Here is a 27,015-nt window from a genome sequence, read left to right on the forward strand (position 1 = left end):
AGCACCTTTTAATTTCACAGCTGTGGTCACCATCTGTAATGATTTTAGAGCCCAAGAAAATAAAATCTGCCACTGTTTTCATTTCTCTTCCCCCATCTATTTGCCATGAAGTGATGGGATTGATTGCCATGATCTTAGTTTTCTGAAATTGCATGTAACCAATATAATGGAATGTGGTAAAAATAAAAATCGTATGAAAAGCAGGTGGGAATTCTGGGTACAGCATAGAATTTATGATAGAAGTAATATTTGGAAAGAGGGCCTTGGCTGATAGTGGGCCTCTAGAAAATTGATGCCAGCCTTCCAAGTGGAAGAGACTGTAGACAAAATTGCAGTGTGGTGAGAAAGCATAGATGGTTGATTGGTCCAGTTTCCAGTGACAGAGTGTGCACTAAAGAAGCAAGACTTAAAAGCTAGATGAGAGCAGTTCTTAAATACTAGCATGAAGAATCTATGCTTAAGTCATTTCGCGGGGGGAGCTGTTGAAGTGTAGTTTGGAGAGAAAAGTTGTAATGTGGCCAGAGATGTACTTTAGGAGATGCAACTTGACATCAGAATGTAGTCAAAATATAAGTGAGATGAAAAGAGTAATGAGGAATGGTTAAAATAATCCAGTTAGGAAGTAATGTGGGACATCACTAAGCTTAAGAGAATAGGTATAAAGAGACAGGTATGTGGCTGGACAACAAAGTTATCCAAGCCTGGATTTCAGTTTGGAGAGAACAATGGGAAGAGAAAACAGGCCCTGATGGAGGCTGGCGTAGGGGTGGCAAACAGGAGTGCCTTCTGTTTCGGTGCACTTCTGGACTCAGATCACTGACTAGCATCCCAGCTCCAGAAATTGCTAGCTTTATGACTTTAGGCAAGTTAATGAACTTTGATGTGCCTCAATTTCCCCCGCTTAAAGTGGGTCTGGTAATAGTACTTCAAACCTGATTTGAGTGTAGATGAACATAACACATGTATGTTTCCTAGAGGCCTCTTCGGCTCGTTGTAAGTGCTCAAAAAAGTATAGGCGTTAACTATTTTTCTTTAACCCTCAGAGCCCTTTGTTGTCTTCATGGGTTGCTAGGTCATGTCCGACTCATTGCGACCTCATCAACTGCACACCACCAGCATGCCAGGCTCCTCTGTTGTCCACGATCTACCAGAGTTTGCTCAAATTCATGACCATTGAGTCAGTGACGCTATCTAACCGTCTCATCCTTGGCCGCCCTCTTTTCCTTTGCCTTGAATTTTTCCAGGCATCAGGGTCTTTTCTAATGAGTTGGCTCAGAGCCCTAGCAGGTAGCTATTTTTGTCCATTTCATATATGAGGAAGACAAGCTCAGAGACTACAGTTGACCCTTGAACAGCACAGGTTTGAACTCTGTGTGTCCCACTTAGATTCAGATATTTTTCATTAGTAAATACAACAGTCTACATATTCCAGAATTTGTTGAATCCTCGGATATGGAGCCACAGATAGAGGAATCAATTCTCGTATGTGGAGGACTAGCTGTAAGCTATATGCTGATTTTTGACTGTTCAGAGGGTCAATAATAACCCCACATTGTTCAAGGGTCAGCTATGTATTATTTAAGCAAACTCAGAGCCTGAAAATAGCATTTTCAGTTGCCTCCATGCCTTAGTGTATTTCAGATTTTGTTTTGTTTTCAGGATTCAGATAACAGTTTTTCTTGAGTGACTGGGTCTAGAGGCAGAATCCCTAAAGAAACCCTCAGACGTAATATTTTTCTCAGGAAAGTGATAAAGCAGGTTAGAGATGAAAGATGGCAGGATTGATGGGAAGGTGGATGAGGATTCAGGAATTAATAAGTATAGTCATTTTCAGCAGACAAAATGAAGAAAGAATGTGCGTGCACACACATCTCTAACTGTAGTGGTTTGTCATTTCTGTGTCTAATATTAAACTGACTAATTTAATTCATGTCTTCACTCTGTAGGCAAATACATAACATCAGCCATGACACTGTTACATTTGCCTTCTAGTCCTTTGTATGCCAGGATTTAAAACTGATCCTGAAAATGTCCAACATAAATGTAATGCCATTGCCAAAAGCATTTTCCAAATGCAATAGATAATTTTCTGGTACTTTCAGAGAAAAAAAAAAAAGCATATTAATATGGCTAAAGCTGCCATTCTTAACTTTTTCTCACCCCCAGCACACTGGTAATGAAGCCACCTCCCTGCACCCGTGGTCTTAGGGAATGACTTCACATTTGTGTTGGACATCTTCTTGATGGCCAGCAGGGGAGTCCAGTCCAGGGGAAAATGGCTTCCAGGTAGGGCTAGTCTGGGATTGAAAAGACTCCCAGTTGAGCGGAATCTACTCACACCCAGCGCATGGAAGTACAGTACAGTCGGTGTTCTCTGTCCTGACTCAAGAGTCCTTACACCAGCATAAAAGAAAAGGACAGTATTGTGAGAAAAGCCCTAGACTGGCTCAGAGGAGCTGGACAGATTCTCTCAAGTCAGCTCCTCACACTCTGGCTTCCTGATCTTGGGCAAGATACTTGTTAATTTTCTCTTCTGTAAAATTAAAAAGTGGCAGTAGATGACCTCTAAATTGCCTCCCAACCCCTGCATTCATAATACTAATGAATTCATTCAGTATTGATTGATCCTGGCAGTTGGGATATAAAGTACAATAATCTTGTGATAAAGAGATACACGTGACATAGAAATATAAGCAGATCGCTGAAGGGGCAGGTAATTCTTGTTGGGAGTGGGGAGAAGGAAGGAAAAGGGTAGGATAGGAAATATCGTATAGGTTAATTTCAGCTGGACCTTGAAGGATGGAAATGTGTCAGAAGCAGAGGGTTCAGAAGCAGGTGAGATTTTGCTGAACTTGGTGTTCATGGTAAGAAGATCTTGGCAGTTGGAGTTCAGAGGTCCTGGCAGGAGATGATGTAGGAGGGGTGGATTGGGCCTATATCGTGCGTGTGTGCTAAGTCACTTCAGTTGTGTCCGACACTGTGCGGCCCTATGGACTGCAGCCTGCCAGGTGCTCCTCTGCCCGTGGGATTCTCCAGGCAAGAATACGAGAGTGGGTTGCCATTGCCTCCTCCAGGGGATCTTCCCGACCCAGGGATCGAACCTGCGTCGCTTATGTCTCCTGCCTTGGCAGGCAGGTTCTTTACCACTAGCACCTGAAGGGATTTCAGGTGTCACGTAAGGGAATTTTTTACTCTCTGCATAATAGGAAGCCGCTGAAGGTTTGCCAGGAAGGGGAATGAAATATTCTGAGTCTCAGTTTTTGGAAACTTGATGAAAGTCTGTAAAGAGTGGATTAAAGTGAGCAAGGAAATCCGATTTGTTTTCTTAATGGCTGTCTTCATCTGTTACCTTACACCCAGGTACCTCTGGGCGTTTACATTGATCCCTTCAGCACTGTCTCCCTTTCTGTAACCATCATTAACTTCACAAACTCAAGAAAATACTGTTTGTGCGCCTCTTCTCTGAGGTGACACCAAGATCTTATCTCCCCTACGTGCACATCAGCTCCCCGTATCCCCAGCCAAGCAGAGTGGCTGTACCATTAGCAATGTGTTTTTTTTGTTTTTTTTTAAAGGCAAGAAAATCCAGTGTTAAAAGAAAAAGGAAATTAATGATTTAGAAATGTACTTTCCAAAAAAGAAAAAAAAGAAATCTAGTTTACTCAGTATCCATAGGTAGCTTAGATAGTTTTTTTTTAAAAAGGTCAGGAAAAATTTAATCCCTTAGTGGTTGTCACAGTGATGTCAGTCTTAACTGCTATTAACTGATGTAACCCTTAACTTTGGCTTAACACACTAAAAGCAAAGAACATTGTATGGCGTTTTCATATTTGATCGCAGCACCTGCTTGATTGACTCTGCATTGACTGAACCCAGGACAGACGCTAAGATCAATTTTAGGGGATCACAGGGAGTCCCTAGGGGTTTGCTTGGGATCCCTGAGGCCCCTGGGTCAGGCCATCAACTCTGGCTTTCATGTTTTTCCTTTTTCTCCGCTGCAACCTTTTTTCCACCCTTTTTAGTGAATGCACCAGAAGGTCCTGTCTGTGCATGCGTGTATGCTTCCGCCAAATAGCTTTATCGTCAGGGCTGTGGGCCCTCCTTTGCACGCTCGTGGCTTTCGTAAGGCAGATTTGATGCAAGCTTTCTGCACACCCAGCTTTCTACACACCTATCCTTCAGATGGCTCTGTCACTTAAGCTTGCCAGTTGTCAGCTACCCTGGTGTCATTTAAATGGAGGCATTTTGAATGTTTCTCATTTCACAATGTTTTAAGACACTCATTAAATGACAGTCATCTTAGGAAACCAGCTGTTTCTTCCCATTCTCATGCAAACATTTGTTCACCTGATAATTTTCAGAATCACAGATTTCTGGTTAAAAACAAATTCTTCCAAATTATTTGTAGTTGGCTCAATATGGCTTACATTTTTAAATTTAATGATACTCAGACTGTCCTGTTTTCTGTGTAAATTAGAGCAGATACAGTCACCCTGAGGCAGTAAGGGGGAGTAAACTAATTTCACTGATGTAATCATTGTTAAACAATTTCCAATGCAACTTTGGAAACAGTATTTGTGAGCCTGTTTAATGATGTTTAAAAATGCATCAATGAAATTGGCTTAGCCTGTGGCCTTTATTACAGTCTCTCTTCTCAATTACACAGATTCCATGTTTTATGTCTGGACTGATTATAAGTAACCCCCCCCCCGCCCCGCCCAAAAAAAAATTATCCTAGCTGAAGAGTATAGCTTATCCCTAACCCATGGAACTTGATTTCGAATTGAAAAATCTTGGAAAATAATTCAAGAGCACCACATCAGCTGTGGTACTGATAGGAAATGCATTCAGGAGGTTGGGCTGGCATTTCTATTTCTGTTTTCACCTTTTCTTTTCTTTTACTTCCACCGCTCTTCACCTTCCAGTTACCCCCAGTGCCATCATGAATTCACTATAAATTCCAAGCCATCTGCCTTGAAATATAGCAGAAAACATTAAATATGTTTTTACTAATGATCTGCTAAAATCACAATTCAAGCTCTGTGCTGAAGCCATTTTTTTTTCCCCCAGTTTCAGAAGCAGTATTTAAGTGATGACATGCAGTAATTTGTTCATTCTTCTGTCAGTATAATTTACAAGGCAGTGGCAGATAAACATAGCAATACAAGATTCATTTACGGTGACACAATGGCAGATACACAGAGCAGAACCCTGCCTATGAGATAAAGTGGACTGAGTGACTTATGCAGTAATTAGGGGATAATTGTCATTAACCTCACAAACAGTAGTTTACCCATATTGTTTAAAAGGCTCCAGGATGCGTAATGACAAGGTAATCTGTCAAAGCGCTAGGGGGAAATATTAATAAGATTTGTGCAAGCCTGGATAGAAAATATGCAGAAAGCGGCCACATTAAGCTAATTGGTGGATGAATATACACTTGTAAAAGTGCTTCTAATGGCACGTTTGCTGCTCTCCAAATGACTACCGTTAATGTGGAGAAGTGGGCTGCTTCGAAAGTCAGGACTGCTGGGACAAGAGGGTATTAAGGCATGCAGACGCAGTTATTACCTTGTGCTCCGTAATGCATGCTTCCCCCTCCTCTGTTTTGGAATTCTGAGTTTGGCGTTACAGTACCATATGTTGATTATTTACTCTGATGATTGCATTTTTTGATCTCCTATTTCTTCAGTCAGCCGCCGACCCCCAATCACCTCTGTTTTGTGGCCAAATGTCTAATAGCTACACTGATCGCTTAGAAATACATAGAAACGCAAATTGATAACGCATATGTAGATTGATAATTACACACACACGTGTGGGGGTGCCTTTTATAGGAACACATTTAATCGGAGCAATCAAAGGAAAGTATATCCATCAACAGCCTCGTGTATGTGTTACAAGTAATAATGTGTTGTTCCCTGATGAATGCTAAAGCAGGAAATTAATCTTTGTGTTCTACTGCCATTCTTATACTCAGAGAAGAACAAAGTTAAATCTCCCAATACATCTCTCTGTTCACTCACACACTCCATCCTCCACGTGTTGTATGGAATACTGCTTAGTGAATGTTCAGTTCTTTTCTCCCCCTGCTCCCCCACATCCTAATGAATATGTTAAAGTTCCTTAGGGTTGTTCAATCAGCTTCAGTTGTGGAGCGATTCAAAGTATAGTATGTGAGCTAGAATCAGCCTTTCAAGCTTTGGAAGCTGGGATATGAGTACTGAGGATCTTGGTTGTACAGACAAACTTCGTACAAAGATTGAAGGTTGTGACCTTGAATTCATTCCAAGGTTTTGACCCTTACCTAATGTGGAAAATCATCCTCATCGTGAAAAAAAAAAAAAAAAAAGTGTTTTCTTTTGCACCCATTTTTGCTGTTTATCAGACATTATAGGAAAGCCCATCAGGAAATGCCAGGGTCTCTCTGGTTTGTGTTTAGATACGTAAAACCTCAGCACAGACCCCTGGGTAGACGGAAGCTTTCTACAAGCTTGGTGGCAGAACATTGGTTATGGAAAGAAAAGTAAACTAGAAGATGTAAAGCTCCAAGCAAAAATGCTAGCACGGGCTCTGGTGAGTGGTGTTTACTGCCAGGCAAGCAGATTTATAGCTGTCCAAGGACTCAGGTTTTATCTTTATGTCTGAAGGGAGAAGAAAACAAGACCACTTACAGGGCCCATCCTTCTCCTTCCTCCTGTTTCTAGTGTTTTCTCTGAGGATTTCAAACTGTTCCTTTGCTGTCCTGAACCATAAAATGACTTACCCCCTAGCATCTCATGGTGATCATCTCCAAAAGAGTAACTTGTGTCGATTTAAAAGGTTTAATTGAGGCAAGAGTCTTATATACAGATACTGCTGTTTCTGAGAACTCCAGAGATCATAGGAGAACTACAGATACTTATTTATATAGCTTGATGGAGATATAACATATTTATTTTGGAATGGCTGAGCCTCATGTTTTACAGGATTTCCACAAACTCTATTGATATAATGATATGGGGGCTTCGAAGGAACAGTTTCCCTATACAAGCAAAGTTTTCACTTGAACAGATCATTACATTGAGCAGGAGTAAAAGGTGATCCAGAAGAATTACTGCCTCTAATCATATTACTGATAAAGCATCAAGGGAGGCATGCAGATTATGGAACCATACAGTAACTCATGGGGGCATATTTTCAGTCATAAACACGTATGTTCTGAAAATAAGTTGTAGATACACAAGTTGGTTGAGAGGAAAAATTTTAGCCTAAGATTGGAAACATTTTAATTGAAATGTCTTATATGTCCAGATTCTAGGTATAAATAGTCAGATAAGGGAATCTGACTTTTTTTTAGTAAGGCTTAGAAAGTTAGTGGGGCTTCCCTGCTGGCTCGGTGAAGAATCTCCCTGCCAGTGCAGGAAACCCAGGTTTGATCCCTGGGTCGGAAAGATTCCCTGCAGAAGAAAACGGCAACCCACTCCAGTATTCTTGTCAGGGAAATCCCTTGGAGAGTGGAGCCTGGTGGGCTACAGTCCATAGGGTTGCAAAAGAGTTGGACACAACAGCAGCTAAACACCACCAAGAATAGTAGGACTCTTACTTACATATAAGGAAACGAAACTAGGTACTGGTTACTTCATAGTCACACAGCTGATCATTGGCAAAACGAAGACTCGAACTCAGGTGTCATTTGCTTATGTTCTTTATTTTCCTCTGAGGCTGAATATGAGGAAGTTGTACTAAGCATAACCAAAAACTGAAATTTTAATATCCAAATTCTCTTTTAGCCTCTAAGTTCAGAGTTAAATACTCTGTGCTTAAAGATGCATGGGTAATTTTATATTATAGGTTGATCTTCTAGGAATAAAGATCTGCTGGATTTGAGTTTTCCTATTTTGAAACTTAAATGATTCTTAAGATGCCATTGTTAATTATTAAAATGTATTGTGTCTTAATTTAAAAGTTTCTCAGATTTGATTTACAGTGGAGTTAGGTAATTTGAAAAATAACTTTGGACTCTTTGAAGTGCAGTTCTAGATACTGTGGAAAGTAATTTACACCTCTGAAAATTCTGTAGATGGCAAAGCAAGGCTTTATTTATTTGCAACCAAATACCCACAGAAGAAATGCATGGACCTGGTTTAAAGCCAGACAAACTAAAATTCCTGGGTACAGGGAAGAAATCCTGACAGGCCTTTAACAGAGCTTAGCTGGAGTTTCTGTGATTAAATATGTTGTAACCCTGGAGTGATCTATCATAATCACAGATTTTAAAATAAAATTGCTGTACAGACGGTTATTGAGGAGAAAAGCAATCATCCTCTACGAATTATATGTTCTCATCTGGTCCATAATCAAGAACATTCTATAACAAAGTAAATTTTTATATCAAAAAAGTCAAACAATATACTTAAAAAAAAAATCAGAAGAGCCGTTTAAAACCAATCCCTTGGTATTTTGATTCCTCTTGGTTTGAAAAGTGGTCATTTTGGGAGGGTGTATTGTTCAATTTCTCAATAATTTGTTTCTTCTTCTAAAAGATACCTTCTTCACTGAAAAGTAGCTTCAAATAAGGATCAGAAACAGAAATGGTAGGGATTTATCTCTTGAAAAATCTACCAGAGCCATACCTAAAAATCACATAAAATTACCATGTTGTCTTTTCCTTCTGCTCCCAACTGCAGTCAGGGGCCATTTCCTTCAGACTTCCAGTTTCATCCAAGGAGATGAATTCCTTAATTCTGTACTTTTTTTTTTTTTGCAAGTAATTTGATATGCCTTTCCTTAGTATACTACCAATTCTTCATGACTGAACATTTTTCATCTTATAAGACGACTGATTTATAATGAGATTCGTGCAGTAACCTGAGGATGGTAGTCTCTCTACAGGTACACGTTTGTGTACATGCACATGTATGTGATACGTAGCTCTTAAAGTCAATCCCTAATGTGCAAATGGTATTTATAGAGAACAGACCTGTGTTAGCAAGGACTAATAAGAGTCTCACCTTGACAGAAAATTCTTTAAGGCAAAGTTTTTTGAGAGCTCTGTCATTCTAACCAGTGGTGGATATTCCTATAGAGTTCATTTCTCCTTTGGGGAAAAAGGAGGAATTGGAAAGATACTTCAGACAGGTCCTTTATAATCCACGCACACTGAATTTAGCACCAGCTTCTATAATCACAGCCAGCCAATATATACATAGCTCTGATGTCTGTGCACACATTTCATGACATCGATGGGCTTGGGTTGATGAGGAAAGCATATTTGTTTCCCAGAAGGGATAAATGTGCATGAATGTTAGCGAAGTCCAGTCTTGATTTTTCTTTGCAAGTTTTCATTTCTTTTTGTACCACACCCTGTTGATTCTTTGTCATGGAACCCTTCTGTCCTGGGGAGGGGCAGAAGAAGCAAGAATGGACTGGTCAACATTGTATTTAAAAGCTAAAATGATGCTCTTGAGAAATTCTGCAAAACACAAATTTCCAAATGATGGAAATCGGGTAGTTTTTATTACCCAAAACGAATTTGATTTTCTTTTCTTATCAAGTCTAATTTGAACCATTTGGTGCAATCATGGTATAAATGAGCATGCCTCACTCTGCCTACAGATATTACAGTTGTTTCAACTGGCCTGGAAATACTAGCCTGAAACACTGGAAAAGCTCACTCACTTGAAAGAACTCTGAATAAAGAAGAGTATGATTCTGTTTACTTCCACAAGCAGACTGTTCCAGTGTATACTGTATATGGTAGTGGTTCATCTTTCAGTCGGTGCCCTCCCAGAAATACGTGTTTAAATGTAAATTTGCTAAAACAAATAAGCATGCCAAGTTGTTTCCCCACATAATTTCAAGTGTTTCTCAAAAATTATCACAATATTGCTTACAAAATTTCCCCCAAGTGCTTCCCAGAATCTGTTATTTTCAATAAGAATTTTTTGTTGTTGTTTTACCATTTTTCTTTTTCTGCCCCCTTCTGCACACCCCCACCCCTCCCCACCCCCACTTCTTGCTTGCTTACACACACACACAAATTTTAACCCATGCCAAGTCATGTAAATTAGATAAATAAATAATTAGCCATTCCCCCCCGCCTAACAAAAAGAGGGGGAGTGGCTCTGATATTTGTGGAGAGTATCCAGACCAGTTAAACTTTTTGGCTGAAGAGAAGTTTAAAAGTAACTTGACTTTTAGAGGAACAATGGAAAATTGAAATATCTGCTTGTCACATATTGACCCACATGTGTTCTAAAACAGGTAGCTTGTAGGTGAAAAGGAGAGAAGAGGACTTCTATAACTTCTGTAAGATTGGTTTTTTTGGTAAAGCTATAGGTAGTGCCTTCAGCCCTCACATGCAGCCCCGCCCAGCGCTCGGGGGGGGGGCATACATGAAGTCTCATTTGCAGCACCCCCTACACCGCCATATGAAGTTGAGGGAATGGCCCTGTTCACGACATCTGAGATAATAGTCCGAGCCCACCACTTCCCCCTGAGGTGATCTGCCAGTTAAATGATAAATTTCCTAATTTCTGGGTCACTTCCTTGACACACGTCCACCTAACCAAGAGGCCAGCACAAAGGCAGGTGAAGGGGAGCTTAGGTGAATTAACAGACTACTCTTCAACTTCTTCCAAAGTGTGTGTGAAGATGTGTGTGCATGCTCCGTGTCTGCCACATGTCAGTATTAGCTCTGTAGTGAAGCAGCCTAAACTTTTTATGACTACACGTTCTTTTCATACTTTTCATAAAATACATGAGCGTGCACCCCAGTGCGTGTGAAGCTGTTTCTAAGTTAGTAATATATTGTAAATTTACATATAAAAATGTAACACGTGTCTTTTTAGGTTACGAAAATAGAAATTCTCATGTTTACTCTCCACATCAGTGGACTGTTGTGTACCCCCTACAGATAGGAGAGAATGGAGGAGGGGGTGTGTGTTTTTCTGGTTACAACAGAATGCAGGGAACAAGAAGATGGTCTGTATATAAATGGGGAAAGTTGTGAATGTTGAGTTCTGAGAGTTCATGCAATTTTCATAGTTTAATGTTTTGTGTCAGCTTCATTGAGGTATACTTTACATGCCAAAAAATCTCAGAGGTTTTAAAGTCTACAACCTATGTAGTCATATATACATCAGCCTTAGGATATAGAACATTTCCATCACTGCCTAAAGTTCCCACTATTCTTTTACAGTCAGTCCTTTCTTCCACCCTTGGGCCCTGGCAACTACTGATCTCACTTCTCCTCTTGTAGGCTTACTTTTCAAGGATGATTCCTCTGACTGGCATAGTGACATCTGTTATCTTTTAGGTCTGACTTCTTTCATTCTTAAGGTTACGTTTCTATCAATAGTTTATTCCTTTTTATTGCCCAGTAGTATTCCTTTGTGTCTATCTCCCACTATTTGTTTAATTAAGACTTAAACATCAAGAAAACCTGGCAAAACGTATGTTTCAAGTTTTGCATAGCATGGTTTCATTAGGTTTTAACTCTGCAATTAATAGTTCAGTTTTGATAGAGTACCAAGCTGGATTGGCTTGGGATCGTTTCTCTACCTTCTACGCAAGTCCATTCCTCTTGCCTTAATACCTGAACTCCTAAAGGAGAAAGAAGTTCAGTTCAGTTCAGTCACTCAGTCGTGTCCGATGCTTTGGAACCCCATGGACCGCAGCACACCAGGCCTCCCTATCTATCACCAACTGCCAGAGTCCATTGTGTCAGTGATGCCATCCAACCAATCTCATCCTCTGTCATCTCCTTCTCCTCCTGCCCTCAATCTTTTCCAGCATAAGGGTCTTTTCCAATGAGTCAGCTCTTCGCATCAGGTGGCCAAAGGATTGGAGTTCCAGCTTCATCATCAGTCCTTCCAGTGAACACCCAGGACTGATCTCCTTTAGGATGGACTGGTTGGATCTCCTGCAGTCCAAGGGACTCTCAAGAGTCCTCTCCAACACACAGTTCAAAAGCATCAATTCTTCAGTGCTCAGCTTTCTTTATAGTCCAACTCTCACATCCATACATGACCACAGGAAAAGCCATAGCCTTGACTAGACGAACCTTTGTTGACAAAGTATTGTCTCTGCTTTTTAATATGCTGTCTAGGTTAGTCATAACTTTCCTTCCAAGAAGTAAGTGTCTTTTACTTTCATGGCTGCAGTCACCATCTGCAGTGATTTTGAAGCCCAAAAAATAAAGTCTCTCACTGTTTCCATTGTTTCCCTATTTATTTGCCATGAAGTGATGGGACCGGATGCCACGATCTTAGTTTTCTGAATGTTGAGCTTTAAGCCAGCTTTTTCACTCTCCTCTTTCACTTTCATCAAGAGGCTCTTTAGTTCTTCTTCACTTTCTGCCACAAGGGTGGTGTCTTCTGCATATCTGAGGTTATTGATGTTTCTCCCAGCAATCCTGATTCCAGCTTGTGCTTCCTACAGCCCAGAAAGAAGAGAAAATCCCAGTAGGAAACCGGTCATGAAAATAAGTTGCCAATACAGTTGGAATGGAATAATACCTTAAGGATAGCACACGATGCTTGCAAATCTAGACATGATATCAGAAAGTATGTCTCGTAAACCTCTCATTTTGTTTTAGGTGGATAGCATTTCATTAAAAGCTTTAAAATTAGATCAAAGGGGAAATGTTTTTAGTTTTTAGCTAATCGTTTTTGGATTTTTCCTTTAAATTATGCCTTAAATTTGACAGAAAGATATTCATGAAATAGAGTCGAAAATTAAACTATTTTGTGCTGGTCTTTAAGCCGTTTGCTCATTTCTTCATAATGTGAATACTGCTAGAGCAAATACGCCCTAGGTCTCTGCTGTGTTTACTATTCGGTCTCATTTCCATGTGTGGAAGGAAAGGCAGTGTTTCCCTCTATGTTCTAGCATGCTAGTGGCCTGCCATGAGCACAAACAGGTTTATTCTTGACCTTCAAGCAGATTCTCGGGGCTTAAGGTCAGCTGACAGTCAGTCTAATGATCCCAAAGTCTCTATCTGGTCTCTCTCCAGTCTCTTTACATCTTTCCTTCTCTATTCTCCCTTTCCCTCACATAAGAAAAAACAGCCGATCTTACTTGACTTTGGTTTTAAAATTACGCATCATGTAAGGTGTTTTGATATGAAAAAGGGGCTCAAATAAAACCGTTGAAACCATGATCGTGACCCTACTGACAAAGATTTTATTTTATTTTTTTTAATTTATTTATATATATATATATTTTTTTTAATTTTATTTTATTTTTAAACTTTACAATATTGTATTAGTTCACTCTGGACCCATATTGAACTGGGTGCCAGATTTTTCCTAAGTGATATGAGCACCAGTTCAGTGAATATAAAAGGAAGTCTTTTCATTTAAAATGTTTAGATGTAAATATTTTAAGTGTTTTATACTGTTTCTGAACACAGTAAAACTTGTTTATAAGTCTGGATTATTTGGTTACAAATCTTCTAATTAATAGGATAGCCAATTTTTATCATAGGAAATCAATACTTATCCTAGGGACTTCGCTGGAGGTCCAATGGTTAGGACTCCGTGCTTTCATTGCCAAGGGCCTGTGTTTGATCCCTGGTTATAGAACTAGAATCCCACAAACTGGCATGGTGCAGCCAAAAATTAAAAAAATATTTATCCTAATACTTTGCATTTCACTTAACAGGACAAATCTTCTCATCCTCATTTTGTAAATAATAATTTCCAATGAAATGGTCACTGAGCTCTGGTTACAAATGGGGGAGCCTAAAGTAACTCAGTCACCAACTACAACATGAATGGGAAGGCCACGAATCCAGTTACTCACTCTGATGTGACTTTTCATTCATACACAAGTCTGGCATCCCAGTATGAAGTGGTCAGAACGTTCATAGTGGCCTAACTGAATTTTTTCCATTACTGTTTATTTTGTGACAATACCAAATTCTTTTTATGGCTCTCAATCACTGGTAAAGTGTAGTTGACATGATAAGGAGGCCTAGGTTTTAGATTTGTATTGTACTTCTCAAACTATCTGTGAGGAAGGACCAGTTTTCCCCCAGCTGATTTTGAGCCAATAGTTGAGTTAAATAAAGTAAAAATTAGTTAATTTTAAAAGAAATGACCATGTCTTTCATTGTACAGCAGTGTCACATTGTCCTGAAAGTTACCAGATAGCTACTCTGAATTCCTTGCAGAGTGGTCCTTTTTGATAGCATATAGGCCACTCATGGAAAGTCTTAACAGAGGAATCTTAAGCCATGGTTTAAGAATCACTGCACCAGATCCTGATTACTTCTGTCACAAAGATCTGCAGGCAAAAAACCTGGGCCTCCTTTGTTTTCCTTTGATGATTTCTAACTCCCTTCAACTGCTTTAACCCAAGGATATGCTAAAGCTGATATTCATTCCTTGCATTGAGCTTTCAGACCCATTCTGTTACATAAGACAATCAACTTTGTTTCTTGTTGCAGTTTCTCTGTTTATGAAAGGGATGGTCTTTAGATGGTCTTGATGAATGATGGCTTCTTTGAAAAGAACTTCACATTGCCTGGATCCAGAGGGTACCCTGTCAGGAGGATTCTAGTTGGAGTATGTCATGTAGATAGTTGACCTGTCCCCAGGCACATTCATTTACAAAGATACTATGTTGTCCTTCCAGGTAAATTATAAACGGATGCTTCTGTTACCACAATAAATAAAGCTTCTCTTTTATCATTCAGGCAACCAGCAAAGTTCTAAACTTTGCTTACCTGGATCTCTTCCACCAGAAGTAAGTAGTTTAACAGAGCAGTCTCTCTTTTAGTGGAGACAGCCACTCAGGACTAAAAAAGAATCTGAAAGGCAGTAGATTTAGAAATAGCAGCAGGCATTCGTGGCGGGCCAGGAGAAAAGAGAAACCATATGGGACTGCTGTGTACCGTTAGGGGAGGGAAGACAGAAGGGTGATGGAAAAGAGATGCCTCAGGTGGGTTTGATCAGTTGCTATGGTTTCTGAGGCCTATTTTAATATCAGAGGCTGCCAGCTCTGTAAGTACGGTATCAACATGCAGATTTAGGTGCAGGCTACCTAGGAAGAACCTGAGGTAAAAATGACTATACACCACTCAGATTGAGTTTCCACAGTGAACGCGTTCATAAAAAGAATAATCAAGAAAATGGATTTGATGGTAAAGGGAAAATGGTGTAGAAGAGGTCATGACAGTGATCTGGAGACCAGCCTTATTCAGGAGTGGTCTTGCCCCTTGTTATCACAGACGCAGTGTGCCCACCTCGAAAATGGCCTCAGTAAGTTCAGTGAACCTGGAGTCAGAATTTCTGGGTTCAAGTCCTAGACCCCAGTTAGCATCTTCGCAACCTTAAGCAGTCATACCTCTGGTGTCTCATCTGCTAAACATTTGCCAAGCTCTGGAAGCTGTTAAAAGACTCAAATGAGATAATCTCTGTAAAATCACAATTTATTTCTCTGCTTATTTACAATACCAAAAGTCTCCTCTACTCCCCTGTCCCAAAAAAGGATGTAAGGGAGACCATTGCTACCAGTGATACTTTTGAAAAAGCAGCTACTTCGCAACTCCAGGATTATCCAGTCAGTCACTGTGTCGACATACCATGGTATGACTGTTGTGAACAGAGAACTGCATGAGAGTGTCTAATCTGAAGGCTAACTTCTCCTGCAAATGAGGGAGGGACATCTGTGTTTGCCAGTTTACGTGGTTCAGTTCAGTTGCTCAGTCGCTCAGTCACGTCTGACTCTTTGCGACCCCATGGACTGCAGCACGCCAGGCCTCCCTGTCCATCACCAACTCCCGGAGTTTACCCAAACTTATGTCCATTGAGTCAGTGATGCCATCCAACCATCTCATCCCGTCCCCTTCTCCTCCTGCCTTCAATCTTTCCAAGCATCAGGGTCTTTTCCAGTGAGTCAGTTCTTTGCATCAGGTGGCCAAAGAATTGGAGTTTCAGCTTTAGCATCAGTCCTTCCAATGAACATTCAGGACTGATTTCCTTTAAGATGGACAGGTTGGATCTCCTTGCTGTTCAAGGGTCTTTCAAGAGTCTTCTCCAACACCACAGTTCAAAAGCATCAATTCTTTGGTGCTTAGCTTTCTTTATAGTCCAACTCTCAAATCTATACATGACCACTGGAAAAACCATTGCCTTGACTAGATGGACCTTTGCTGACAAAGTAATGTCTCTGCTTTTCAATATGCTGTCTAGGTTGGTCATAACTTTCCTTCCAAGGAGTAAGCGTCTTTAATTTCATGGCTGCAGTCGCCATCTGCAGTGATTTTGGAGCCCAAGAAAATAAAGTCTCTCACTGTTTCCACTGTTTCCCCATCTATTTGCTGGAAGTGATGGGACCAGATGCCATGATCTTAGTTTTCTGAGTGTTGAGTTTTAAACCAACTTTTTCACTCTCCTCTTTCACTGTCATCAAGAAGCTCTTTAGTTCTTCACTTTTTCTGCCACAGGAGTGGTGTCATCTGCGTATCTGAGGTCATTGATATTTCTCCCAGCAATCTTGATTCCAGCTTGTGTTTCATCCAGCCTAGCGTTTCTCATGATGTACTCTGTATATAAGTTAGGGTGACAATATACAGGCTTGATGTACTCCTTGCCCAATTTGGAACCAGTCTGTTGTTCTATGTCCAGTTCTAACTGTTGCTTCCTGACCTGCATACAGATTTCTCAAGAGGCAGGTCAGGTAGTACACCAACACACATATAAAAGGATAGAATGCCAGAAATGAGCCTTATAAGGAATGGCTTATAACTATTAGAGCTTCTTTTTTAAGTAATTTAAATAAATGACAAGTATTGCCTTAATATCGAATTAGGTGTTGTGATTCAGACCATACAGTTGTGGTCCAGAGAGAATTTCACATCACGGGGCTGAGTAGAACTATCTATGAGAGAGAATTCTCTCTTGCAAAAATAGTACAGTTCCCTCTATCCTGTTTGCCCTAATGTAACATCTTACACATGCATAGTACAGTTGTTAAAACCGAGAAATTAGGATTGATCCGTGCTGTTCGCTAATTGAGAGACTTTCCTGAAATTTTACCACTATTCCCACAAATGTACTTTTTCCGGTCTAGGATCCCTAGAATCTTATATTCATTTGTGCTGTCTTAGTCTTCTCCAATCTCTAACCAATCTTTGGTCTTTCTTTGACTTTAAAAAAAATCTTTCCCAACATTTACACTTTGAAGAATACTTGCGGCTGTTTTGCAGAACACCTTTTAGTTTTGATTTATCTGATGTTTTTTCATAATTAGATTGAGGTATGCATTTTTTTGGGCAAGCATGCCACAGAAACCACAGTGTATCCTTTTCAGTATATAGATCACAAGGTCTGTGATGATCCTTCGTTTAGGCAAGTTGGTTACGGTGGTATCTGCTAGGTTTCTCCCTTACAATGTGATGATTTTCCTCTTTGTAATTAATAAGGCTCTTGTCTTGCATTTAAGATGATTTTGTGCTTCCATAAATCAACTGTCAAGGGTTGGAACAAGTGCTGTTCACAGAGGGTTGCCAAGTGTCCTGTCCTGGTGGGAAGGAGCTGTGCCCTAGAAGATGATGGAGTCATTAAGTGTTTGAATAGGTTTCTTTCAATCCATACTGAAATGGATTGCCTGACATTACATTGCAGGGTTTTTAAGTCCTACCTCCAGGCATGTCTCATAGTTACTAGCAAAAATGAAAGTGTGAAATGCTTTTAATGTATATTTAACAACACATAGTCTGGTGATTACTGATGTGTATTCTCTGTGGACGCTCTCTACTATCAGAGCAGGATGTTAAGAGACAATATTTTTACACATTCTTATCTAAATCCATCACATGTTTACTTTCTGAATATCTATAACTGTCATTTATAACAAGATCATAAAAAGTCAAATACTCTTAACTCAAACTTTGAATCATAGAATTAAAATCAATTTTCAGAAAAAGTACAATTACTGTGTTTCCTTACTCTACCTTATGAAATTGCGTGCTGTAACGTGACACTAAAATTCAGCCACTTAAAAGCAGAGAAATACAGCGTAGCAATGTGAGTATGGGGGTGATGCTACTTCATTCACCTTCGTGATTTAGAAATTCAGATAATAGCTCCTGTTTAAAGGCAGTTTCATCATTGAATCCAGTGTCATGTCTGATTGTGTTAAATAAAATTCGAAAAATGTACCTAATTCCTTCCTTTGGTGTCACTATTTGATAAAGATTAAGGTACCATGTTCTGTTTTGCTTTTGCATACACTGGGTCGCACAGCAAGAGTTCACGTCTTGTACTAATATATGCTAAATACTTGCATAGTCTATAGACCATTGTTGTTAAAAGTAGCAGTAGATTGTAGGCATTTTAGATCACAGATCCCCAGTGGTCTATGTTTTGTTTGCTTTGACATTATTAAACTCAATCTGTTTCTCTAACTGTGACTCTAATGACTGCATTTGCATGGCAGAGAAGTTTGCTTCGTGGATCAACTTGTATTAACAGAGCTTGCATGTTGTTTTCTGCTCTCGCTCGTGGTGTTCCATGAGCAGACAGAGCACCTTCAGCTGCACTGAGAAATTATGCACAATCAATAAGTTTCTGTGTTTGTCTTTGTCGTTTCTTTGATGTGGCCTCCAGGATGCTGCCGGCAAGGTGCTGGACCGCTGGGCCATCATGTCTCGAGAAGAGGAAATCATCACCCTTCAGCAGTTTCTGCGGTTCGGAGAAACCAAATCCATCGTGGAGCTGATGGCGATTCAGGAGAAAGAAGGGCAGGCCGTAGCTGTACCATCTTCAAAGACAGACTCAGACATCAGAACTTTCATTGAGAGCAATAATCGCACCAGGAGTCCCAGCCTCCTCGCCCATCTAGAGAACAGCAACCCTTCCAGCATTCATCACTTCGAAAACATCCCCAACAGCCTCGCCTTCCTGCTGCCATTCCAGTACATAAACCCAGTCTCAGCCCCGCTGCTAGGATTGCCTCCAAACGGGCTGCTGTTAGAGCAACCAGGACTGAGGCTGCGGGAACCCAGCCTTTCGACCCAGAATGAATATAATGAGAGCAGTGAGTCTGAAGTCTCCCCCACGCCCTACAAGAATGATCAAACGCCCAACAGAAATGCCCTGACCAGCATCACTAACGTGGAGCCCAAAACCGAGCCAGCCTGCGTGTCTCCCATTCAGAATTCCGCCCCAGTCAGTGATCTGTCCAAAACTGAACACCCGAAGAGCTCATTCCGGATCCACCGGATGAGAAGGATGGGGTCAGCCTCCCGGAAGGGAAGAGTGTTCTGTAACGCGTGTGGGAAGACGTTCTATGACAAAGGTACTCTCAAAATCCATTATAACGCCGTTCACCTGAAGATCAAACATCGGTGCACCATTGAAGGCTGCAATATGGTCTTTAGCTCCCTCCGCAGCCGGAACCGCCACAGTGCAAACCCTAACCCTCGCCTTCACATGCCTATGCTAAGGAATAACCGAGACAAAGATTTAATCCGGGCCACGTCCGGGGCCGCCACCCCCGTCATAGCAAGTACAAAATCGAATCTCACACTCACGAGCCCTGGCCGGCCCCCAATGGGTTTTACCACTCCCCCACTAGACCCCGTCTTACAGAACCCTCTCCCTAGCCAGCTGGTGTTCTCTGGGCTAAAGACTGTCCAACCCGTTCCTCCATTTTATAGAAGTTTACTCACTCCAGGGGAAATGGTGAGTCCTCCGACCTCCCTCCCAACCAGTCCCATCATTCCAACCAGTGGTACCATAGAGCAGCACCCCCCACCGCCCTCTGAGCCAGCAGCGCCAGTAGTGATGATGGCCACTCATGAGCCCAGTGCCGACCTGGCGCCCAAGAAGAAGCCCAGGAAGTCCAGTATGCCTGTGAAGATCGAGAAGGAAATTATCGATACCGCCGATGAGTTTGACGATGAAGATGACGACCCCAATGACAGCGGGGCTGTGGTCAACGATGGGAGCCATGACAATCACTGCCACTCCCAGGAGGAGATGAGTCCGGGCATGTCGGTGAAGGACTTTTCTAAGCATAGCAGGACCCGGTGCCTTTCAAGGACAGAGATAAGAAGGGCTGACAGCATGACTTCTGAGGACCAAGAACCTGAGCGGGACTATGAGAATGAGTCTGAGTCTTCGGAGCCCAAACTCGGTGAGGAATCCATGGAGGGGGATGAGCACATGCACGGTGAGGTGAGTGAGAAAGTCCTGATGAATAGTGAGAGGCCGGACGAGAACCACAGTGAGCCCTCTCACCAGGATGTCATCAAGGTGAAGGAGGAGTTTACAGATCCCACTTACGACATGTTTTACATGAGCCAGTATGGGCTGTACAACGGCGGGGGTGCCAGCATGGCAGCCCTGCACGAGAGTTTTACATCCTCTCTGAATTACGGCAGCCCTCAGAAGTTCTCCCCAGAAGGGGACCTGTGTTCTAGCCCAGACCCTAAAATCTGTTATGTGTGCAAGAAGAGTTTCAAAAGCTCCTACAGCGTGAAGCTTCACTACAGGAACGTTCACTTGAAAGAGATGCATGTCTGCACGGTGGCTGGCTGCAACGCTGCCTTCCCCTCTCGCCGAAGCAGAGACAGGTCAGTAAATCTCCATTGGCTGCTCCTGCTGGGGGGTGGAGGGTGCCAGTCATGGTGGACTTGACACATTAAAAAATAATCCAACTTGGATGTTTTCGATGCACTGTAAAGATTGTCCACAGTGACCGCGCGATCCCCAGGCTGCCATGCTCGTGAAGGATTGTTGCAGTCGGTGCTTGTTCTGATTAAGCATGCAGAATCATACGCCATCTTACTCAGTAATGCACGCCATTTTTCTCTGTGCTCCGTGTGTGTGTTTGTGTGTTTCCATGCATCTAGGTGTGAATAAGTTAACTGTGTACACAGTTCCCTGCTTTCCCGTGAACCTTCACTTAGAAGCTGCAGCTTCTGTTATATATATTTCTGCTTTGCCTTGTGGCTTTATAATTAAATCAATATATTATCTTCATACACACGTATTTATCCAATATAGAAACAGAAATTTACGGATGGAAAGAACCATAGGTCCAGGACATCGAGACAGCCTGCATCTGCGTAGGTATAACCAGAAATGTTATCATTCTTACATGAGTATTTAGTGTGTCCATGAATTCTTTAAGAGTCGTAGAAATACCGGAAGACAATGGGACCGAAGTAATTGTTGATATGGGGAAATGTAATGACGATTGTGGGTTACTTCAACTTCACAATGTCTTTGAGCACATCTCTAACATATAGTCTGTCATGGGAATTATGCATAGAAGGGGAGGCATGCATATACTTTGAGGATCAGTTAGAATATATTATGTCCAGCCTTCAGATGACATCACACCTTAGGTATGTAGCTGTGGCTCTGAAACAGTTGGGCTTAAACAGAAGCAGCTGGTCCTAAACCTGCAGTGTTCTTTTTCAATCTTAAAGAAAATGTAATATAAAAGGAATGTGTTAAGGTGGTCAGTGGTGGAGTAGTACAGCTGTCCTCCTCTTGTGGAGATAAGCTTATGAGCAGAGTATACACCCGCCTAACTAGAGTCACACAGTTAGTTCATCCCATTATAACAAATGCAGTTTTTGGTTTTACATTGTCTTTTAATAATGTATCTGGAGAAAATTTTTTACATGGTAAAAATCAATATATGTAGAAGAAACAATATTAACTAGGAAGTTTCCAAATAGCTACCACCCAAATTCTAGTGTTTCCCTGGTGGGTAGAGTTGTTTCATAAAGTAACAACAATAGAAGTATGCTGAAAAGTAGTGACTTGCCTCTATAATGTTCTGTTTTTTCCATATTTAAAAATTCAGTCTTCTTAAAAATAAAAGAAAAAAATATTTTCCTTTCTACTAAAATACAAGGGACCCAATGCATGAAAAGCAAAATCTCTGAGAAAAAATTGAGTGGCTTTCTTCATACAATTCAAAACATGCTTTGAAGAGAAATCTATCTTCTTAAAAAATTCCCTCCCCCCAACTCCATTTACCTTGTTCTGTAAAAATGTTTTATGGTCACAGAGTTCTTTTCAGTTCCAGGTTATCATTGACAGTCCCAGAATACAGCAGTTAAGATAGCTAGACTTTGAATAATAAAATATAATACTATATCCATCCCCCCCCACGTTTGTAAGTAATATTCATTCTTTTACACTTGAAATAGTGCACTTGTGATAATGAGGTTAATGCATTGGATTTTTTTTTTTAACAAAAATAAAAGACTCATGAAAAACTGCATAAAATATTTATGGAAATGGAGTGTTTGAAGACAAGCCAAAATTTAAGCTTATTTGCATGAATTCCTATCACAGTTTTAGTTGGTTTGCTGAAAATACTGCAAGTCATAACACTCAAATAAATGGCTCTGGGACCAAAGGCTACAACACCCAAAGCTTGGTGCTTTCATTTACATCAAGCCACCAGAAAACACGAGCGCTGTTTTTATGCCTCAGTGTATAAGGAAGTACTGTGCAGAGGGTGGTTTGTCTGAGGAAAAACATTTATTGACAGAAGCAGAATATTTCAGTCTCTAATTTTACTCTTAAGGATTGAGTGTTCCATGGGTGACCATCCATACACAAGTTAAGACCACTGCCCAGGATAACTAGGATATAGGATATTCCAGGTGGGAAGCATAATACAGATATGTATGTTCAGTCTCACAAGAGATTGCAAACCCCAGAAGACAGGTGATTACATTTCGTATGGGTGAAATAGCACGTCACGCCGAATCGTTTTAATTCTGGAATTTTGTCACACACGATAAAAAGCAAATTGGAAAAAAAAAGTACTGTACAAGAAAGTCTTCTGAGTCTCACTTGAAACTTTGCTTTGCAAGAGTCCTCAAATCTTTTGACCCCAGGGTAAACACTTAGCAGAAACTTTGATACTTCAACTTTTTTTTTTTATAAGAAGAGTGTTCATCCTTGTTGAGTCTATGACTTGAGTTAATATGTGAGCATAGCTACCACCGAATACGCAAAAACAGGGGTGCCATTGAATACCATCCTCTTCTGCATCTCAGGAAACATAACTGCACTATAATTGTACCCCTGTTTCATTGTCATCAACTAATGTTGACCTGTAATTTGATCTCCTTATTCACAAAGCCTCTGCCTCACATCTCAAATCTACCCAGTAGACTTCTCTTCCCTTGTCTCTTCACTCTTCCTGTATCAGTCGCAAGAACCCCAGGAATTTCATCCCTGCTTTTTTCCTCTTCAATCCACTATGAAGTTAGGCTGAGTTTTCTTACCTTTCTGTGACCCAACACACCTTCCCAAGCAGAAATCCCCCCCGTCTCTAATCCTGCTGTCCCTGTGTCCATTTCTCTCCTCTCCCCAGCATCTTGATTCATCCATCCTGGACTCTGCAACATCTTCCTTGTGCAAACAGAGCATTAGAAGGCATTTTGAGTTGGGGTCGAAGTATGCAAGGGGTTTACCTGTGATAAAACTAACAGAATAAACCCTCTTCCTTCTATTTATGAAAGCAGCCTTCTTGTCTTTGGGCTTAGAACACCTTACCGGAGTGAGAAACAGGTCTTCCTGGGCTTCTTTCAAGATGATTGTATTTGAGGGAGTTGTGTGTTTGGTCTCAGACAGGCAGTTAGCAGGATGGAAGTAGAAAGATGGTAAATGCTGTGTTTTACACTTGGCGACTAGTTAGCAGAGATGTCCAAGTCTTTGCTTAGCATCTTTCTAGGTCTTGTAAGATCAGATTGAAGGCTTTTTGAAAAACAATATTCTTTGTGTGAAGTCACCAAAAGGGACATGAGAGAGAGAGTGGGGCACAGGCAAGGTTTGTGAGGGCTGAGGATTCTGAGTGAAGTATCAGAAGTGTCCTTTCTATACATTTGTGAATGAGTGTGAGTTTAATAAATTTGAAAGCAAAGAGGACCATTCCACACTAATGACACAGAGCAAGCTAATATACACAAACTTCAATTCATCTGGTCATTAGGTGGCTGTTAGGGTACTTTTTATTCTGAGTTTTAGAAGCACAATGTAAATTACTTTCCCTGTAAAGAACTACAGAACTATAAGGCGATGGCTGATATTTAAGTATTTAAGTGTATACTGACACTAGACATCTGGACTTCTTTCTTGTTTACCCTTGATTTTTCTGCTAAGATACTCTTCTTTCAGGGAACAGCAAAGCTGACTCTAGGTTTTTAAGTATACCTATGAAAATACTCCCTGGGAAGAATTCTAACTGGCCTAGAACCTGCAATCTTCATAAAGGACAGTTTCTTGATGAGTGTCATAGAAGTGGTTGGCCCTGGCTTTCTTTGGTCATTTCTTATCCTCTCTCTGGTATTTTGATCCCCAGGAGGGCTGAGTGGCCATGGATCATCTGTATATTAGGGAAGCCCATTTATAAATTACATTTGGTTTTTATTCCAAAAAATAAAAACCCCTGTGTCCTCTTCTGAATTCCTTATCATTTGCTAGTATGTTAAAAATCTATTTATATCTGTTTCAGTGATTGGCTGTTTTAAAACTCCCTCAATTATAATGAAGACTTTGTCTACAGAAACTAGACGGTCTGCATAGAAAGAAATACTTAATCTGTTTGTTTTTCATCTTAACATGAATTTTACCATCTTTGTTCCTCTCTTCCCTCTGAGAATAGTGGCCACTCATTGCTACAGTTTGTCTTGAATTTTATCAGAAAGGTAAGCATTATGTTTGATCTGCAAGGTGTAGGAAAGGTGATTCAGCCCCATGGATAAATTTAGAAACAAAATAATATTTGCTTAGGGTGACTTATAAATAAATAATGAGGCAACCATTGGTGCCAAGTGGAAACCTTGTCTTTGATTGCTACTTAAATCCGTCCAGATTTAAACATGTAAACTTCTTGATTTGTATGAAGTAAGACATCTGTATTTGGTTTATTAAAACCTGCTGATGTCTCCAGAACTAAATTTGTTCCTGTATAGGCCTCTGGGTAGCCGTAGCTAAAAAGCAGAGATGTATGGTTTTTGCTTGTTTGATTACCTGACTTCCAGCCCTGTACAGGTGTGCAGGAATAAATTAACATGAGCTACCTCTGACGAGCCACTGCATACATTAACAACAGAGGTGAAGATGCGAAAACATGCTACCTGCCTCCTGTTTTCACCTTCCCAGCAGCGACATCCATTTTTCCCATCATTCTTGTTTAGAAAAGTTCTCTGTAAGTTTCCAAAGAGAGATTTGCAATAAATGCATATGATTTCACCAGGCAATACCTCCAAGAAATGAGCCACTTAGCACCAATTAAAGATAACTATTAGTGCATTTGCCCTAATACAATTAGCTGTCAAACAGTGTGTTAATCTTCTCCAAGTACGAGAAGAGAACACTTTAAGGCATCAGCTTTTTCATTTCCTATATTTTTTGCCATCCAAACTGCAGCTCTCCTTTACCAGAATTCTTTTACAAGGTAAAGTCCTGTTGGTCCTCTGACTTTTAAAGGAAGACATTTTTCCCCCCCTCTGTTACTCTTTAGTTTCACAGTACAGCCAGGAGATCAATAGGTCTTTTGTACTTATCTCCATTACTTTCCATCAAAGGCAAACAAACAAAATAAATTCCCCCTTCTGAGTAATTGCTGGTTGTGCCCTCCTCAAGCGAAACTTTGGTAGTAAGATAAACTTCAGTGTCATTCCTGTCTCTGGGGTTCTTTTTATATCCTGGGAGAAGAGCAGTGAGCAAAACGGCCTCCTTGTATCATGGGGAGAGACTCTGTCAAGCCTACCATGCGCCTCGGATCTTCCTAATGACCTCCTGCTGGCCCAGCTGGATGTAAGACAAGCTCATTTAAGCCTCTGCTGACCTTTCACTCCTCCAGCCCAAGAAGTACACCAATCACTTCCACCAAACTGCCTACCAACTAGACAACAAAGCTTAATGTCGAGCAAAGGACTTCCTGTCCATGATACAAAGAAGTTCTTACAAATTTCTCTTGATGGGAGTACCATTAAAGCTCTTGTGGCTACATAACTTCCACTGTGTAAATGCAATGCTTTCATATACCCTGTATTCCTACCTTCCCTCAAAAGGAATGAGCTACTACTCCCTCCATTGGGAACTTGAAAATCCAGGCAGAAATAGCATTTAGATCAGCATGTACATACTGCATGCATAGGTGGTAATTTTCAGGATGGCACCACTTTGAAAGGGTCATCTTCATGATTTCTGTCTCCCTTGGGTCTCCCACCATCTATCTGATCCCCTTATAGACTTTTTTGGTCTCATTCTTTCTCATAATGATTCATTCTAAGTATTTGCTTTTGTAGATAGTCTTTTCTTTTTTAAAACAAATAAGGAAGGCCATTTCTCACCTGGAATCAGGTTATGAGACTTCACACACATATTAGTATTTGCTTGTATCCTTCCTGCAAAGGTGGGTTCTCCATAAGGTAAGAGGCTTCTACCAGCCCTTTCTTGCAGAGTGATTTGTTGTTGTGCTAAGGAGACAGACTTTTCTTTCTCTGTTGAAATTTCATTGTGAAGGTTGGGCTAGAAAACGTTTCTTTTTTCTCTTTTTAAAAAGCCTTCTCAGAAATAATTTAACGTTTTTGCCGTAAGACTCCCACAAGCTTCAAATAAATGAATGTGGCAGAAAATGAAAGGAGTTTACACTTGCCAAAAAATTACAATGTCATAAAAAAAGGATTTATTAACTTTGATTCTTGAGTGCCAAGATGTGTGTGTGTGCATGTGAGAGAGAGAAGCAAGCTGAGAAAGAGGAAAAAAGAATGCTTTTCAGGAAAGGACAATTTTTCTTCCGTTAACAGAAAGCTACACTTTTTTAAAATACCTAGATTTTATGTCCTAATGCAAGCAGCTTGAATTAAAACAGGAGTTGTAAATTCCTGGTAAAAAGCTGTTATGCCTGAAGTGTTAGTGATCTTAACTCTAGTACTTTATGGAGTTTATTACTTCTTTTATTAACTAGGGGGGAAAATGTTACCTACTTCTGGTTTAATTCTTTTTCTTGCTTGCTCTAATTATTTTGACTTTACCT

The 27,015-nt window shown here is 40.6% G+C and overlaps 1 protein-coding gene across 10 annotated transcripts in view; it reads left to right on the forward strand.

Annotated features, from left to right (window-relative positions):
• The window catches only part of BNC2 (basonuclin zinc finger protein 2), a 478,719-nt gene that overhangs the window by 439,190 nt on the left and 12,514 nt on the right, over positions 1-27,015 (forward strand). For 5 of the 10 annotated variants that reach the window (XM_070794509.1, XM_070794504.1, XM_070794505.1 and 2 more), the window contains 2 exons: positions 18,600-20,569; positions 21,003-21,068. In XM_070794509.1, coding sequence (XP_070650610.1) covers positions 18,600-20,569; positions 21,003-21,068 — 2,036 coding nt within the window. The remainder of the gene's footprint in view (positions 1-18,599; positions 20,570-21,002; positions 21,069-27,015) is intronic. The other 5 variants (XM_019965901.2, XM_019965902.2, XM_019965905.2 and 2 more) reach the window with 1 other exon arrangement.

Source organism: Bos indicus, chromosome 8, assembly GCF_029378745.1.
Source record: "Bos indicus isolate NIAB-ARS_2022 breed Sahiwal x Tharparkar chromosome 8, NIAB-ARS_B.indTharparkar_mat_pri_1.0, whole genome shotgun sequence".
Taxonomy (NCBI): Eukaryota; Metazoa; Chordata; class Mammalia; order Artiodactyla; family Bovidae; genus Bos; species Bos indicus.